The 18945-nt window shown below is 42.9% G+C and overlaps 1 protein-coding gene across 6 annotated transcripts in view; it reads right to left on the bottom strand.

Moving 5' to 3' along the window:
• GRIA3 (glutamate ionotropic receptor AMPA type subunit 3) overlaps positions 1–18945 on the bottom strand; it is a 261418-nt gene that overhangs the window by 10315 nt on the left and 232158 nt on the right. For 4 of the 6 annotated variants that reach the window (XM_060756402.2, XM_060756404.2, XM_060756403.2 and 1 more), the window contains one exon: positions 3139–3253. The exons of 1 other annotated variant lie outside the window; for it this stretch is intronic. In XM_060756402.2, the coding sequence (XP_060612385.1) occupies positions 3139–3253 (115 nt within the window). Of the gene's footprint in view, positions 1–3138; positions 3254–18945 lie in introns of those variants that run through there. One more of the 6 variants, XM_060756407.2, reaches the window with a different exon arrangement.

Below are 18945 nucleotides of genomic sequence, written 5' to 3'. Positions count from 1 at the left end.
TCCATGGAGAAGGTCTCCATCCAACCACATGTCTCCTTCTCCATATGGAATGGTTGCTTCTCCATATGGAAAGTCACATGAGATACATCTCCATGTTTCATCCATAGCAGGTCCCCCAAATCGAGAAGGAGACGTGTGGATGGATGGAAACCTTCCCCATGGAAGGTTTCCATCCATCCACACATCTCCGCCTTGATTGCTTCTCCATATGGAATGGTTGCTTCTCCGTATGGGACGTCCCGCGTTCGTGGGCGTTCCACAGGAGAAGATTCCCATGAGGAGGGCTCCGCACCCACCAAATTGGCAAACATAATTGGTGCCTATAGCTCGTGACAATAAGCCGGAAGCCATACCATTAAAAAAGAAAACCAAAGTATGCCATTGCAAAAGTTTTTTTTCTGGGGTGGGATGTAATAATAATACAGTAGCAAAATGGTTTGATGAATAATCGGAAAAGGAAAAGAAAAAAACAACCAAATGGCCAAAATTTATGAAATGAACCAGCGATAAAATCGTGTGCTATCGAAATAATAGAACTTTTTTTTTGAAAAAACCCTCCAGACTTTCTTCGAAGGAAAGAAGGAAAAATAAAAAAGGATGTTTCATGCGTATTAATGTGATGTCCTCTCAGAAAAAAAAATATTATCCATCCTTTAATTTCCATGTATCTATCTCTTTGAAAAGGGAAGAAAAAACACCCATCTCGATACAGAAAGGCGTCACGGAACTTCGTAATTCCAATTTATGAAGTGTGCGAACTCTTTAGAAAACAAATCAATGTCTTTAGAAGCTAAAAATCATACCAAATAGAACTTCTCTACGTATGTGCATGTATTTAAATATGCTGTACATATTCGAGTATAAGCCTCGGTTTCAGCCCCTTTTTTAGTTATACTTGACTCAAGGTTATTCATTCTTTTACTCTGTTATTAGTATTATTTTTATTACATTTACATTATTTTACTCTATTTATTATTATTAATAATACATTTATTATTTTACTCTATTTTTATTATTTATTATTTTACTCTATTATCATTGTTACATTTATTATTTCACTCTATTTTTATTACATTTATTATTTTTCCTCTATTTATTATTATTGTTATTATTATGTTTATTATTTTACTCTGTTTGTTATTATTTTTAATACATTTATTATTTTTCTCTATTATTGTTGCCATTATTGCATTTATTATTTTACTCTATTTATTAATATTGTTATTATTACATTTATCGTTTTACACTGTTTATTATTATCGTCAGTACATTTATTTTTTTACTCTATTTATTATTATTGTCATTAGTACATTTCTTATTTTACTCTATTTCTTATTGTTATTATGACATTTATCGTTTTCCTCTAGTTATTGTTGTTATTTCATTTATTATTATACTCTATTTATTATTGTTGCCATTACTACATTTATTATTTTACTCTATTTATTATTACTGTCATTAATACATTTCTAATTTTACTCTATTTATTATTATTATTATTATTATTAATACATTTATTATTTTACTCTATTATCATTGTTACATTTATTGTTTCACTCTATTATTATTTATTATTTTTCTCTATTTATTATTATTGCTATTGTTATGATTATTATTTTACTCTGTTTGTTATTATTAATAATACATTTATTATTTTTCTCTATTATTGTTGTCATTATTGCATTTATTGTTTTACTCTATTTATTAATATTGTTATTATTACATTTATCATTTTACACTATTTATTATTATTGTCAGTACATTTATTATTTTTCACTATTGATTATTACTTTGATTATTACATTTATTATTTTACTCTATTTATTATTACTGTCATTAATACATTTCTAATTTTACTCTATTTATTATTGTTATTATTACATTTATTATTTTACTCTATTGTTATTTCATTTATTATTATACTCTATTTATTATTGTTGTCATTAGTACATTTATTATTTTTCACTATTGATTATTACTTTGATTATTACATTTATTATTTTACTCTATTATTATTACCATTATTATTTAACTCTATTATTATTAGAAGGATATGTAAGCAGTAGGGCTGGGCGGTTTCGTTTGTTAATTTCGTAATTCGTTATTAATTCGTATTTAAATTAGCTTACGATCCGATATTGAGCTATGCAGGAGTAATTAAAAATCGAAACGATTTTTGCAATTTATTTCGTAATTGTTTCGTAATTGTTTCGTAATTGTTTCGTAATTATTTTCGCATTTTTTCAGCATATTTGGAAGGTTTTTTTTTAGCATATTGCGCAATCGCGTCCGCCATTAACGAATCAATACGAAATTTACAAAATTTCGTATATTTCGAAATTTTTAAAAGGAAAATTTCAGAATTCTTTAAAGAAATGAAACGTGATGGACCCCTTAAAAACGAATCGAGTTTAGAAACAATTTTTTCCGTGGTTACCCAGCCCTAGTAAGCAGCACATTTACATTGAAGAAGGCTAGAATAATGGTTTAATCAGAGTTGGACAATCTTATTGTAAATTACATTTGTATGTAAATATTTGAAAACATTGATCCTCCTGATGCCTCAATTAATGTAATTTTATTGTGGGCAATCCTATCTTAAATTACAGTTTTATGTAAATATTCGAAAACATTGAACTCCTGATGCCTCAATTAATGTAATTTTTTTTGTTATCTATTTTTATTTTAGCTGCTGCATTTCCCACCCTCGACTTAGACTCGAGTCAATACATTTTCCTGGTTATTTGTGCTAAAATTAGGTGCGGCTTATATTCGAGTATATACGCTAAAGCGGAGAAACCGGTTTGAGATTATTATTCGTTGTTGTTGTTATGATTATTTGATAAATGTCGAGAGAGAGAGAAATATATCAGCGCAAGTACTTACAACGTACTTACAACGAATGCCTGTGATACCGCAAAAGAGAAAGGCGGTAACTATTTCTAATTGTTTAATAGATTTCTCCTTTTTGAAAGAAAGAAAAAGCATAGAAAAAAGCCTCCCCTTTCTGTCCTCGAACCTTCAGAATGGAAATACGTAATTTTGGAAAAGTTACTCTGGTAGAAATAAAACAGTGGGTCAAAAATAAAAGTGTGATTGCTAATCATCATCAGTACGAAAAGACCTTCAGCGACTGACCTTACTTCCGGAGTCCTTGGCTCCACATTCACCCTTATCGTACCACCATTTGTTTTTCAGCTTGTCTAAGATGCCTTGTTCACTGAGTTTCAATACTGCAAGGTTTACAGGAGTTCTTCACGTGGGAAATAACATAAATAACATTATATTATGTTATTTTATGTTATTCAAGCTTTAAACTACTTTAAAACTATACAAAGCGATAAAGCAGGGTTCCTGGCCACAAACGTATAAAAAAAATTATCTCATAACTGCAGGCATAACTGGATCAAACCCCTTAGAAAAAGTTAAAAATGTCTAGAGCATCACTAGATAGATCACCAGGTCCTGCCCGTATCGCTTTGAGTAATCGGCACACACTGTTACATAGACTCCATGGAAACAACCTCGGTCAATTGCCCCACTTTCGGGTGGGTCGGTTCGGTTAGTAAGGTTAGTTCGGCTTGCAGTAGCTCTGAAACGGACTTTGGAGGAAAGGTTTGCACTCAAAGGCTCGCTTATTGAACTAACAGAAAGAATGAACGCCCTTCCATCCTCGTCAGGGAAGCTAACAGACATGTGCCTTTCACCTTAAGAACAGACAAGCATCCTGAGGATTATTACCTGGGAATATTACCTGAGGATTATTACCTGGGAAGGAATCCCACTGGAGCATTGCAGCGCACCCAAATACCTGGGAATCACTCTGGACCATGCCCTGACCTACAAGAAGCACTGCCTGAATATCAAGCAAAAAGTGAGCGCTAGAAACAATATCATACTAAAGCTGACTGGCACAACCTGGGGATCACAACCAGATACAGTGAAGACATCTGCCCTTGCGCTGTGCTACTCTGCTGCTGAGTATGCATGCCTAGTGTGGAACACATCTCACTACGCTAAAACAGTGGATGTAGCTCTTAATGAGACATGCCGCATTATCACAGGGTGTCTGTGCCCAACACCACTGGAGAAATTACACTGCCTAGCTGGTATCGCACCACCTGACATCCACCGGGAAGTAGCAGCCAATAGGGAAAGGACCAAGGCAGTGACATCTCCAGCTCATCCCTTGTTTGGGTATCAGTCAGCACATCAACGATTTAAATCAAGAAATAGTTTTCTTAGATCTACAGAGACACTCGCTGGAACACCCCAGCAAGCGAGAGTCCAAAAGTGGCAGGCTCAAACCCAGAACCTCAACCAATGGCTGATACCCAATGAGAGACTCCCCCCTGGGCACACAGAAGACTGGGCGACTTGGAAGGCGCTGAATAGACTGCACTCTGGCACCACGAGATGCAGAGCCAACCTTAAGAAATGGGGCCACAAAGTGGAGTCCGCGACATGTGAGTGTGGAGAAGAGCAAACCACTGACCACCTGCTGCAATGCACCCTGAACCCTGCCACATGCACCATGGAGGACCTCCTTGCGGCAACACCAGAGGCACTCCAAGGGGCCAGATACTGGTCAAAGGACATTTAATCAACTACCAAGCTTGCAAAATTTGTGTTTTTTTATCTGTTTGTTTGTTTTGTTCTGTTAGAAATGTAATACAATGGTCTGGTTGAGGATGACACGATAAATAAATAAATAGGGAAGCTAACAACGAATTTTCCATTCCTCTTCCTACAGACTAAAAACGATTCCGGCCTGCTTACCTGTCCAAACGTATCTCCTCCTATTACCCATCTAGGAGCTTAAGATCGTCTGGGGAGGCCCTGCTCTCGATCCCGCCTGCCTCGCAAGGCAGAGATAGGCAGAGACAAAGGACAGGGCCTTCTCAGTGGTGGGCCCTCGGCTGTGGAACTTCCTCTTCCTACATCCTATTTTTTCCTTGAGGATACAATGTAGTTATCAAGACTATTGTAAACACTGCTTGAACCCCAAGCACAAGGTAGCTGCATGCAATAACATCCTGCAGAAACTTACTACAAGGGTTGACTGAAAAGTAATGTCTCCACCTTCATTACTTGGGTTTGGATGGGAATATTTTAATAAATCAAATGCAGAAATAATCCTTAGAATGTGCCTTTAACTGCCACTATTCACTGGGTTGTTGCAGGTTTTTTCGGGCTACATGGCCATGTTCTAGAGGCATTCTCTAGCCCGAAAAAACTTACAACAACCCAGTGATTCCAGCCATGAAAGCCTTCGACAATACCACTATTCACTTTTCCACATAATCACCAGACAATTGGATACATTTCTGCCAATGATGAACAAATTTTCTGAAGCCGTCACAGAAGAAGTCGACACTCTGTTTCCGCAAGCAGTCTCACAGTTCTCTCATCCTGGGTACCCATCGTGCACAGATCTTCCAATAGCCAAGCAAAGCAATAATGAGACCCACACGTTCTTGTGAACTGCTGATTATGTGATATGATGATTGTTCTGAATCAATCTGTCAAACTTTTGCTTGTGAAAATCAGTGGTTGCTGTCACAGGATGTCCAACTCTTTGTTTGTCACGCAAGTCAGAAGTTCCCACCTCAACATCTTTAAACTTACTCGCCCAACGACACAGAGTACTCACATCAACACAATCACCATAAACAGCTTGCATTCTCTGATGAACCTCCTTTGGGGTGACACCTTCTGTTGTCAAGAATTCAATGACTGCACGTTGCTTAAGTCGCATTGACCGACCGTCTGCGCAGGGTTCCATACTTCACACTTTAACAACACAACCGTTCAATGCTAAGGCTTCCCACCAAGTGTAGAGGAGAGTCTACTGAACAAGCCAGTACCTGCTGCATACCAGTCTGTTGAGGAGTTACGAAGGTGGAGGCATTTCTTCAACCCTCGTAATAGCACATTGGGTGCAGACCCACATCGGGTGCAGACCCACATCGGGTGCGGACCCATCAGCCATGGCCTTGTCTTACTCAGCTTCTGAGTATGCCTGCTCCAGGTTGTTGTAGGTTTTTCGGGCGATATGGCCATGCTCTAGAAGCATTTGCACCTCACATTTCGCCTGCATCTATGCCAAGGTGTGAGGCCTGCTCCAGCTGGCACAAATCTGCCCACACAAAACAGGTGAATATAACACTGAATGAAACATGTAGAATAATCACAGGATGTCTTAAATCTACACCTGTTGTTAGACTTTATAAGCTAGCTGGCTCCCCGCCCCCCATCCCTGATGTGCGACGGGAAGTTGCTTGCCAATTGCGAGAGAAATAAGGTTGAACTCTGTGAAAACCACCCACTATACTGCTATCAGCCTCCTCCCAGTAGACTTAAATCAAGGGAAAGATTCATGAGAGCCAGCACTCCTCTAAATGTTCCTCCAGCAACAGCAAGATTATCCCCTGGGCAGAAAAATCAGGCAATTTCAACTAGATGCCCCCCCCCCCCCATGAGGGTCTTCCTCCAGGGTCAAACCAAGAATGGGCAATGTGTTGTCGAAGACTTTCATGGCTGGAATCACAATGTTGTTGTGTGTTTTCCAGGCTGTATGGCCATGTTCCAGAAGCATTCTCTCCTGACATTTCACCTGTATCTATGGCAGGCATCCTCAGAGGTTGTGAGGTCTGTTGGAAACTAGGCAAATTATTATTATTATTATTATTATTATTATTATTATTGCAATATTCACCCTTGGCTCAAGCAGACAAGAGTTCCTTTTCCCACTCTGGACATAATTCCACAGGTATATAAACCCAGTTGGAGCCCCCGGTGGCGCAGTGCGTTAAAGCACGGAGCTGCTGAGCTTGTCGATCAAAAGGTCGCAGGTTCGATCCCGGGGAGCGGCGTGAGCTTCTGCTGTCAGCCCTAGCTTCTGCCAACCTAGCAGTTCGAAAACATGTTCGAAATGTGAGTAGATCAATAGGTACCGCTCCGGCGGGAGGGTAACGGCGTTCCATGCAGTCATGCTGGCCACATGACCTTGGAGGTGTCTACGGACAACGCTGGCTCTTCGGCTTAGAAATGGAGATGAGCACCACACCCCAGAGTCAGACATGACTGGACTTTATGTCAGGGGACTAGCTTTACCTTTACCTATAAACCCAGTTAACCTAGTTTCCAATAGACCTCACAACTATAGATGTAGGTGAAACATCAGGAGAGAATGCTTCTGGAACATGGCCATACAGCCCAGAAAACACACTACAAACCAAGAATGGGAAGTTTGGAATTGAAGTCCAAAACAACCGGAGGGCTGAAGTTTGCCCATGCCTGTAAAAGATCAGCAATTGTAAAAAGATCAGCAAAAGTGAAAGTTATGCTTCCTATCATATTATACATCAACGTTGTGTTCATACTCAAGCGCCCGTGACAGAGGTGGAGCAAATCTGGGCTCTGTTTTACATTTGTCTCTTAAGGAGCTGTTTAAGGTGCTGAAACTATTTGAAGCCCTGTGTTCAGCACATTGGACAACTCCTTGAAAGTCAAGCATAGAAAACAGAACTACTTCCCTGTAGTAGGAGACAGTAGCAAGCAATGATACATGGACTAAAGAGAAAAATGGTCCTTCTCTCATGAAAAAGATGTAGCAGGTAGTATACGTCTCCAACTAAGATACATCCTGAAAGAGAGGATCCTCGAAAAGTGGGTTAAAATATGGACAATGCTTTAGGAGGGATACAGGCCAGTGGAGCAGTGGGTTAAACCACTGACCTGCTGAACTTGCTGATTGAAAAGTCGCAAGTTTGAATCCAGGGAGTGGCGTGAGCTCCCACTGTTAGCCCCAGCTTCTACCAATCTAGCAGTTCAAAAACATGCGAATGTGAGCAGATCAATAGATACCGCTCCGGCAGGAAGCTAACAGCGCTCCATGCAGTACGGATAATGTTTTAGGAGGGATACAGGCTGGTGGAGCAGTGGGTTAAACCGCTGACCTGCTGAACTTGCTGATTGAAAAGTCGCAAGTGTGAATCCAGGGAGTGGCGTGAGCTCCCACTGTTAGCCCCAGCTTCTACCAATCTAGCAGTTCAAAAACATGCAAATGTGAGCAGATTAACAGATACTGCTCCGGCAGGAAGCTAACAGCGCTCCATGCAGTACGGACAATGTTTTAGGAGGGATACAGGCTGGTGGAGCAGTGGGTTAAACCGCTGACCTGCTGAACTTGCTGATTGAAAAGTCGCAAGTTTGCATCCAGGGAGTGGCGTGAGCTCCCACTGTTAGCCCCAGCTTCTACCAATCTAGCAGTTCAAAAACATGCGAATGTGAGCAGATCAATAGATACCGCTCCGGCAGGAAGCTAACAGCGCTCCATGCAGTACGGACAATGTTTTAGGAGGGATACAGGCTGGTGGAGCAGTGGGTTAAACCGCTGACCTGCTGAACTTTCTGATTGAAAAGTCGCAAGTTTGAATCCAGGGAGTGGCGTGAGCTCCCACTGTTAGCACCAGCTTCTACCAATCTAGCAGTTCAAAAACATTCAAATGTGAGCAGATCAATAGATACCGCTCCGGCAGGAAGCTAACAGCGCTCCATGCAGTTCACATGATCTTGGAGATGTCTACGGACAATGCCGGCTCTTTGGCTTAGAAATGGAGATGAGCATCAACCCCCGGAGTCGGACATGACTGGACTTAATGTCCAGGGGAAAACCTTTACCTTTACAGGCCAGAAAGCAGGGTGAGAATGTCAGAAGGCATACAGACAGCACGTCAACACCTGTGTCTCATCTTAGTAATACGATTTCTCAAGAAGAACAGATTATTGACCACTCAGTCCCCCATTGCCTTTTCAAACAAGGCTATAGTATTTGGGGAGGAATTGCCCATTGCACGCCTGTTGCTCTGCTACACTGCACACAGCACAGCGCTGCATTAGCATTCCACCGTAGTGCCTCTAATCTAATTAACTATCAGTCTGGGGAGCCTTACACTCCTTCTGCTGTGGATGGCTGCTGCATTGCAGTGAGATGTCCCTGGAGGGACAACAGGCCTGCTTTTTGTGCCTTGGCAATGCAACTGCAAAGCCCTCTCAAACTTGGGATGGCGTTTTAGACACCTGACGTGTCCCTGTTCCTTTTAGTGCATCAATGCAAGGAATGCTATATACTATATCCGGTGGTAAAGACGAACAAAATCAAATGCCGGCGATCAATGGAAAGCCGCATGGTGCATGGAGTCCTCGGTGGCACAGTGGGTTAAACCGTTGAGCTGCTGAACTTGCTGACCAAAAGGTCGGCGGTTCGAATCCAGGGAGCAGGGTGAGCTCCTGCTGTTAGCCCCAGCTTCTGCCAACCTAGCAGTTTCAAAACACACAAATGTGAGTGGATCAATAGGTACGGCTCTGGTGGGAAGGTAGTGGCACTCCATGCAGTCATGCTGCCCACATGACCTTGGAGGTGTCTATGGACGAAGCTGGTTCTTCAGCTTAGAAATGGAGATGAGCACCAAACTTAACGTCAAGGGGAAACCTTTACTAGATGATACAATTGCAGCTACCAAATCCAGTTCTCAGCCTCAGCTAGAGTACACCCATTTGGCTAATGGAAACTAATGGGAACCCACTGAATTCATGGCAAGTTCAACTGATTTAACGGGTCTACTGTAGCACACACTCCAACTATTCCCATCTAAATATAAGGACAAAAATGACTGTGCTACTGCAGTTAATATTATATATATTGGGCTCTCGCTGTTAGGTCCGGCTTCTGCCAACCTAGCAGTTTGAAAACACACAAATGTGAGTGGATCAATAGGTACAGCTCTGGTGGGAAGGTAGTGGCACTCCATGCAGTCATGCTGCCCACATGACCTTGGAGGTGTCTATGGACGAAGCTGGTTCTTCAGCTTAGAAATGGAGATGAGCACCAAACTTAACGTCAAGGGGAAACCTTTACTAGATGATACAATTGCAGCTACCAAATCCAGTTCTCAGCCTCAGCTAGAGTACACCCATTTGGCTAATGGAAACTAATGGGAAGCCACTGAATTCATGGCAAGTTCAACTGATTTAACGGGTCTACTGTAGCACACACTCCAACTATTCCCATCTAAAAATAAGGACAAAAATAACTGTGCTACCACAGTATGTATGTATGTATATATATATATATATGTATATGTATGTGTGTGTGTGTGTGTGTGTGTGTGTGTGTGTGTGTGTATATATATATATATATATATATATATATATATATAAAATGGCAGAAGCTGGGGCTAACCGTGGGAGCCAATATGTGTGTTTTAAAACTGCTAGGTTGGCAGAAGCTGGGACTAACAGTGGGAGCCATATATATATATATGAAGGAACTGGGGGTGGTGACGGCTGACAGGGAGCTCTGGCGTGGGTTGGTCCATGAGGTCACGAAGAGTTGGAGACGACTGAACGAATGAACAACAAAAACATATAGGGCTCCCACTGTTAGCCCCAGCTTCTGCCAACCTAGCACTGTTAGCCCCAGCTTCTGCCAACATAACAGTTTGAAAACACATAAAGGTGAGTAGATAAATAGGTATGGCTCCGGTGGGAAGGTAATGGCACTCCATGCAGTCATGCTAGCCACATGACTTTGGAGGTGTCTATGGACAAAGCTGGTTCTTCAACTTAGAAAGGGAGATGAGCTGGACTCAAGTAGACTTAACATCAAGGGGAAACCTTTACCTTTACTTATATCTATGTATAATTGTCTGTCTAGTTGTGTATAAAACGGCATTGAATGTTTGCTGCATATAGAATCCTAGAGTTGAAAGACACCTCATGGGCCATCCAGTCCAACCCCATTCTGCCAAGAAGCAGTGAAATTGCATTCAAAGCACCCCCGACAGATGGCCATCCAGCCTCTGTTTCAAAGCCTCCAGAGAAGGAGGAAACCTTTACCTTTACCTAATGGAAAGCTATAGTTGGCTCCTATGTGAGATAGACTCTTGAAGTCCAATCTTCTTACTTTCTACTCTGCTCTTGGTCATGAAGAGATGATGTGCATCTAACATGCCGAAGATCCATGTTACTTCCAAGTCAAAAGAATGGTGGCTTGTAGAATCATAGAATCATAGAATCAAAGTGTTGGAAGAGACCTCGTGGGCCATCCAGTCCAACCCCATTCTGCCGAGAAGCAGGGAAACTGCATTCAAATCACCCCTGACAGATGGCCATCCAGCCTCTGTTTAAAAGCTTCCAAAGAAGGAGCCTCCACCACACTCCAGGGCAGAGAGTTCCACTGCTGAACGGCTCTGACAGTCTCTCATAGTAAGCACTGCAAGCCAGGAACAGAAAATACGTTGTTCCCACCAACTAGAGTGAAAGCCCACACGTTGAAGCCTCTACTTAAAAACAACCAGTTGCTTTACCCTGTTTTCCTTCCGCAACATGCTCCAACTGATAGGCATTCTGGGATTAACAATTATTTCAGAAAGGAACATCATTTGTTCCATGACACCTAATTTATTTCCTCCCCAGCAGGGATAACTGGAAACCTTGCAATTAATTTTTAATTACTCTCGTTCTCTCTGAACTATGTGGCAATTCCATCCATCATGTTTCATCAATATTCATTCCATCACTTTGGAAATCACCCTCTCCCCTCCGCTGCCGTGGCTGTAATTCCACCGTTCTCACTGTCTGGCCTGTTTTCGCCAAACAGAAGAACGGTCTGCCGCAAGGAAGAATGCATGCTCCATCAATGCTCAACATTTACACAAATTTACTGCCAGAAGAGACATCTATGCAGATGATCATGCCATCACCGCTCAAGTAGGGAGCCTTGAGATGGTTGAACAGAAGCTCTCCGAAGCTTTAGATGCTCTTACTTCCTATTACAGGGAAAACCAGCTTGCTCCATCAATGTTTAACGTTTACACAAATGACCAGCCACTGCCAGAAGGGACAGAGAGTTTCATCCATGCTGACGATCGTGCCATCACCGCTCAAGTAGGGAGCTTTCTAATGGTTGAACAGAAGCTCTACGAAGCTTTAGGTGCTCTTACTGCCTATTACAGGGAAAACCAGCTTGCTCCATCAATGTTTAACGTTTACACAAACAAACAGCCACTTCCAGAAGGGACAGAGAGTTCCATCTATGCTGACGATCATGCCATCACAGCTCAAGTAGGGAGCTTTGTAATGGTTGAACAGAAGCTCTACGAAGCTTTAGGTGCTCTTACTTCCTATTACAGGGAAAACCAGCTTGCTCCACCAATGTTTAACATTTACACAAATGACCAGCCACTGCCAGAAGGGACAGAGAGTTTCATCTATGCTGATGATCATGCCATCACCGCTCAAGCAGGGAGCCTTGAGATGGTTGAACAGAAGCTCTCCGAAGCTTTAGATGCTCTTACTTCCTATTACAGGGAAAACCAGCTTGTTCCATCAATGTTTAACATCTACACAAATGACCAGCCACTGCCAGAAGGGACAGAGAGTTTCATCTATGCTGATGATCATGCCATCACCGCTCAAGCAGGGAGCCTTGAGATGGTTGAACAAAACCTCCCGAAGTTTTAGATACTCTTACTGCCTATTACAGGGAAAACCAGCTTGCTCCATCAATGTTTAACATTTACACAAATGACCAGCCACTGCCAGAAGGGATGGAGAGCTTCATCTATGCTGACGATCATGTCATCACCGCTCAATTAGGGAGCTTTGTAATGGTTGAACAGAAGGTCTACGAAGCTTTAGGTGCTCTTACTTCCTATTACAGGGGAAACCAGCTAATTCCTACTCCATCTAAAACACAGACATGTGCTTTTCACCTTCAGAACAGACAAGCATCTCGAGCTCTGAGGATTACCTGGGAAGGCAACCCACTGGAGCACTGCAGCACTCCCAAATACCTGGGAGTCACTCTGGACCGTGCTCTGACCTACACGAACAATGCCTGAATATCAAGCAAAAAGTGAGCACTAGAAACAATATCATATGAAAGCTGACTGGAACAACCTGGGGATCACAACCAGACACAGTGATGGCATCTGCCCTTGCGCTATGCTACTCTGCTGCTGAGTATGCATGCCCAGTGTGGAACACATCTCACCACACTAAAACAGTGGATGTGGCTCTTAATGAGACATGCCGCATTATCACGGGGTGTCTGTGCCCTACACCACTGGAGAAATTACACTGCTTAGCCGGTATTGCACCACCTGACATCCGCTGGGAAGTAGCAGCCAATAGTGAAAGGACCAAGGCAGAGACATCTCCAGCTCATCCCCTGTTTGGGTATCAGCCAACATGCCAATGACTTAAATCAAGAAATAGTTTTCTAAGATCTACATGGAACACCTCAGCAAGCAAGAGTCCAAAAGTGGCAGGCTAAAACCTGAAACTTCAATCCATGTCTGATACCAAATGAGAGACTCCCCCCTGGGTACACAGAAGACTGGGTGACTTGGAAGGCACTGAACTGACTGTGCTCTGGCACCACAAGATGTAGAAATGGGGCCACAAAGTGGAGTCCACGACTTGCGAGTGTGGAGAAGAGCAAACCACAGACCATTCGCTGCAATGTAACCTGAGCCCTGCCACATGCACCATGGAGGACCTCCTTGTGGCAACACCAGAGGCATTCCAAGTGGCCAGATACTGGTCAAAGGACACTTAATAGAGTGCCAAGTTTGCAAACTTTGTGTTTTTTTAAAAAAAAATACAATACAACTGGGTTGTTGTAGGTTTTTTCAGGCTATATGGCCATGTTCTTGAGGCATTCTCTCCTGACGTTTCACCTGCATCTATGGCAAGCATCCTCAGAGGTAGTGAGGTCTGTTGGAACGAGGAAAAAGGGTTTATACATCTGTGGAATGACCAGGGTGGGACAAAGGACTCTTGTCTGTTGGAGCTAGGTGTGAATGTTTCAACTGACCACCTTGATTAGCATTTGATGGCCTGGCAGTGCCTGGGGCAATCTTTTGTTGAGAGGCGATTAGATGTCCTTGATTGTTTCCTCTCTGTTGTTTTGCTGTTGTAATTTTAGAGTTTTTTTTTTAATGCTGGTAGCCAGATTTTATTCATTTTCATGGTTTCCTCCTTTCTGTTGAAATTGTCCACCTGCTTCTTGTGTATTTCAATGGCTTCTCTGTGTAGTCTGACATGGTGGTTGTGAGAGTGGTCCAGTATTTCTACGTTCTCAAATAAAATGCTGTGTCCAGGTTGGTTCATCAGGTGCTCTGAGGTAGTGAGGTCATTGAGGACCTCATGTATAAAAATGTATAAAAATGTATAAATATGTGAGAGGAAGCCACAGGGAGGAGGGAGCAAGCTTGTTTTCTGCTTCCCTGGAGACTAGGACGCGGAACAATGGCTTCAAACTACAAGAGAGGAGATTCCATCTGAACATTAGGAAGAACTTCCTGACTGTGAGAGCCGTTCAGCAGTGGAACTCTCTGCCCCGGAGTGTGGTGGAGGCTCCTTCTTTGGAAGCTTTTAAGCAGAGGCTGGATGGCCATCTGTCGGGGGTGATTTGAATGCAATATTCCTGCTTCTTGGCAGGGGGTTGGACTGGATGGCCCATGAGATCTCTTCCAACTCTTTGATTCTATGATTCTATGATTCTAGGATGCTTGCCATAGATGTAGGTGGAACGTCAGGGGAGAATGCCTCTAGAACATGGCCATATAGCCTGAAAAAACCTACAACAACCCAGTGATTCCAGCCATGAAAGCCTTCGACAATACAATACAACTGTTTGGTTCGCTCCTGACATGATAGATAGATAGATAGATAGATAGATAGATAGATAGATAGATAGATAGACAGACAGATAGACAGAGATAGATAGATAGATAGATAGATAGATAGATAGATAGATAGACAGACAGATAGATAGATAGACAGACAGACAGACAGACAGATAGAGAAATAAATAAAGTTTGGACTGTGGTCTGCCAAAGTTGTCACAAAAGTACATTGACTAAATAGAGAAAACAGATTCCCAAACAAACCTGAGCTCACATGACAGCTGTCAGTCTCCACTAGAGTAGACTCATCACTGGAAGGTCTGATCGAGTTGTACGTTCAACAGTACATGACGCCACTGCCCTCTCTTTAGGATTAAACCATGGCAATCAGACCAGTAAATCTATTATCATTTTTCTTTGTTCCTTTGTACATGCCATTGAATGGTTTTGCTTTCTTGCTCACTGAATATGGGTTAATTTATTTATGCCACCCATCAACAGATGTTCCTAAATGTTCCATCATTGAGATGCAAGGATTTGGAAAGGATTAGAATAGCAAGCAAATGGCATGCAACGTTAGTGTGGGTGAGTCAGTTCACATGCAAGTTGGACAAAAGACCCTGCAAAGCACCACTAAGTTGAATTGGATTTACAGTTTTGGGGGAGAAGGGATTCTATTGGGTTTGCTGTGGTTGTTATGAAGTCCTCGCCCTGCAATGGACATCTCCGCTTTGGCAACAGAAGTGTCCATTTGGCCTTACTGCACCAATCTCTATCCAAACAAGGGTCAGACATTGTAGGAACTATGTGTTATCAAAGGCTTTCATGGCTGGAATCATTTCGTTGCTGTGAGTTTTGGAGGCTGTCTGGCCATGTTCCAGAAGCATTCTCTCCTGATGTTTCACCCACATCTATGGCAGGCATCCTCAGAGGTTGTGAGGTCTGTTGGAAACTAGGAAATTGGGGTTTATATATCTGTGGAATGATGTCCAGGGTGGGAGAAAGAACTGTTGTCTGTTGGAGGCAAGTGTGTGGCTGTGAATGTTGCAATTGGCCAGCTTGATTAACCTGGTTGAAGGTCTCCATGAGTTGAAGGTCTCAATGAAGATGCCTGCCATAGATGTGGGTGAAACGTCAGGAAAGAATGCTTCTGGAACATGGCCATACAACCTGGAAAAAGAACTGTTTGTTGGAGGCAAGTGTGAATGTTGCTATTGACCAGCTTGATTAGCCTGGTTGATGCTCTCCATGAGTCGAAGGTCTCAATGAACATGCCTGCCATAGATGTGGGTGAAATGTCAGGAAAGAATGCTTCTGGAACATGGCCATACAGCCTGGAAAAAGAACTGTTTGTTGGAGGCAAGTGTGAATGTTGCAATTGGCCAGCTTGATTAACCTGTTTGAAGCTCTCCATGAGTTGAAGGTCTCAATGAAGATGCCTGCCATAGATGTGGGTGAAATGTCAGGAAAGAATGCTTCTGGAACATAGCCATACAGCCTGGAAAAAGAACTCTTGTCTGTTGGAGGCAAGTGTGAATGTTGCAATTAGCCAGCTTAATTAGTCTGGTTGAAGGTCTCCATGAGTTGAAGGTCTCCTTGATTAGCACTGAATGTCTGCTTCCTGCCTGGGGGAATCCTTTGTTGGAAGGTGTTTGTTGATCCTGAATTCCTGACATGAAACAATCAGAGCCAACTAACACCTCACAACAAAGGATCCGCCCGCCCCCAGGCAGGAAGCAGCCAGGCTTTGAAGCTGCAAGGCCATTACATGCTAATCAAAGTGGCCAACTGTAACATTCAAGCAGACAAGAGTTCTTTCTCCCACCCGGGCATTATTCCACAGATATATAAACCTCACTTGCCTAGTTTCCAACAGCCAGCTGTCATATCAACACTAACAGGACTAACAGCTGCAGGACTAACAACAGGAGCTCACCCCGTCCCACGGATTTGAACTGCCCATCTTCCGCTCAGACAGTTCTGCAGCTTCGCTGTGCCACCACAGTCCCTCAATGAATTGCTATATACATTGTAAATTTGACCAGTACAGATTGATAATAAAATGATGATGGTGGCAATAATAATAATAATAATAATAATAATAATAATAATAATAATATCTCAGCATCCTCATCTGCTGCAAGAAGATTGCACAGACAGACTACAAGCAGAGGCACAACACCATTGCTCAGATGATTCATTGGAACTCATGCCACAAAGACTATCTGCCTGCGACAAAGAACTGGTGGGATCACAAGCCGGAAAAAGTTACAGAGAACGAACACGTCAAACTCCTCTGGGACTTCCGGATTCAGACAGGCAGAGTTCTGGAGCATAATACTCCTGACCTCACAATCGTGTTAAAAAACAAAGTATGGATCGTCGATGTCACAATCCCAGGTGACAGCAGGATTGCAGAGAAACAACTGGAAAAGCTGACATGATATGAGGATTTGAAGATCGAACTGCAAAGACTCTGGCACAAGCCAGTCAAGGGGGTCCCAGTGGTGATGGGCACACTGGGTGCAGTGCCTCAAGACCTTGTCCTGCACTTAAACACAATCAGCGCTGTCAAAATTACCAGCTGCACAAGGCCACCTTACTGGGATCTGTACACATTATTCCCCGATACATCAAACAGTCCTAGACACTTGGGAAGTGTCCGGCGTGTGATCCAGTTCAACAGCGAGCTGAGTGTCTGTTGTGGACTCATCTTGTTGTGTTTCAAATAGTAATAATAATAATAATAATAATAATAATAATAATAATAATACCGATTTACTTGACCTTGGAGGTGTCTACAGGCAACGCCGGCTCTTCAGTTTAGAAATGGAGATCAGCACCAACTCCCAAAGTCGGACACAACTAGACGTACTGTCAGGGGAAACTTTTATGTTTACCTTATCTATTCTATCCAAAAGACTAGAAGGGCAAATAGTTGGTTCAAAAGCAGACTCCCGCTCTCTTATGGAAACCTTTCCTCAAAGCTAACCCTGCCGTTTCAACTCACCACGACACCCCTTAACAATTGACTCCTGTACTACTTAAACACCAGGGAAAAGGAGCGCCGCGAGACACGTTAATTGCGGGGTCTTTTTTTATTTGCCATTCCCCTCGTTTTGCAATCATTGGTAAAATAGTGTTTTATTTTGGTTTGGCGGCTAATGACACACTCTTTGGGTTTCGCTCCGGCAGACACCTCTCTTTGGCCTTCCCACCCAGCGAGGCCTTTGGAATAACATTTATGCCGCATCTCATTAGCATACGGAGGAGAATGGATTAGCAAGAAGTGCAACAGTCGCTCAAGAGCCTTTTATTTCCTGTTTAGAAGTCATTAGCATCCGCCCGGCCTTCCCTATAATTAGTATTGTGCAAATGCCACAGCCACGTCAATTACTTGCAAATCACAAAAATTTGTGGAAATTACAATGTTGGGGGTTTGTTGAAGGTGCCCTAAGCGGATGGCGGAAATTCCCACACAAAGGCAAGGAGCTTTGACCAATGGGGCCGGGTGGGGTGGAAATTACAGCTCCTTCTTTGATGCATGGACTTACTTTCAGGAGCAGTTGCAAATGAGTTGGCACTGCGACTACTCAGTGTTTCCATGGCAGGCAAAGGGAAATAACAATCCCAAGTCTGCCTCCATCTAGAAAAACACCAAAGGCGGAACAATGCATGGCAGAATTGCTGGTGTGGACTGCCCTATACTTTTGCTTCGTTGTCCGAGTAGGATTGTCCTCCAAGATCGGTGTCCTGGAAGCGGGTCAGTAGGTGACTATGGAGACCGATTCTTGACCCACATGTTCTCCTGCAGTGAGGACTTCCATTTCCCGTTCGAGGTTGGCTTAACATGCCTTCCTCTTGGCACGTTTCTCCCTTTCACCCTCCATTCGTGCCTCTTCAAATTCTACAGCACTGCTGGTCACAGCTGACCTCCACCTGGAGTGTTCAAGGGCCAGGGATTCCCAGTTTTTGGTGTCTATGCCACAGTTTTTAAGGCCGTCTTTAAATCTCTTTTCCTGTCCTCCAACATTCCACTCTTGAGTTCGGAGTAGAGCAACTTCTTTGGGAGATGGTAGTTGGGCATCCGGACAACGTGGCCAGCCCAGCAGAGTTGATGGCACATTGATGTACAATAAAGTTATTATATTCTGTGAGGCTCCCTGGTGGCGCAGTGGGTTAAACCTCTGAACTTGGTGACCGAAAGGTTGCAGGTTCGAATCTGGGGAGTGGGGTGAGCTCCCAC

This window comes from Anolis sagrei, chromosome 10, assembly GCF_037176765.1.
Source record: "Anolis sagrei isolate rAnoSag1 chromosome 10, rAnoSag1.mat, whole genome shotgun sequence".
NCBI lineage: Eukaryota > Metazoa > Chordata > Lepidosauria > Squamata > Dactyloidae > Anolis > Anolis sagrei.
This window is presented reverse-complemented; position numbering and strand designations above follow the sequence as displayed.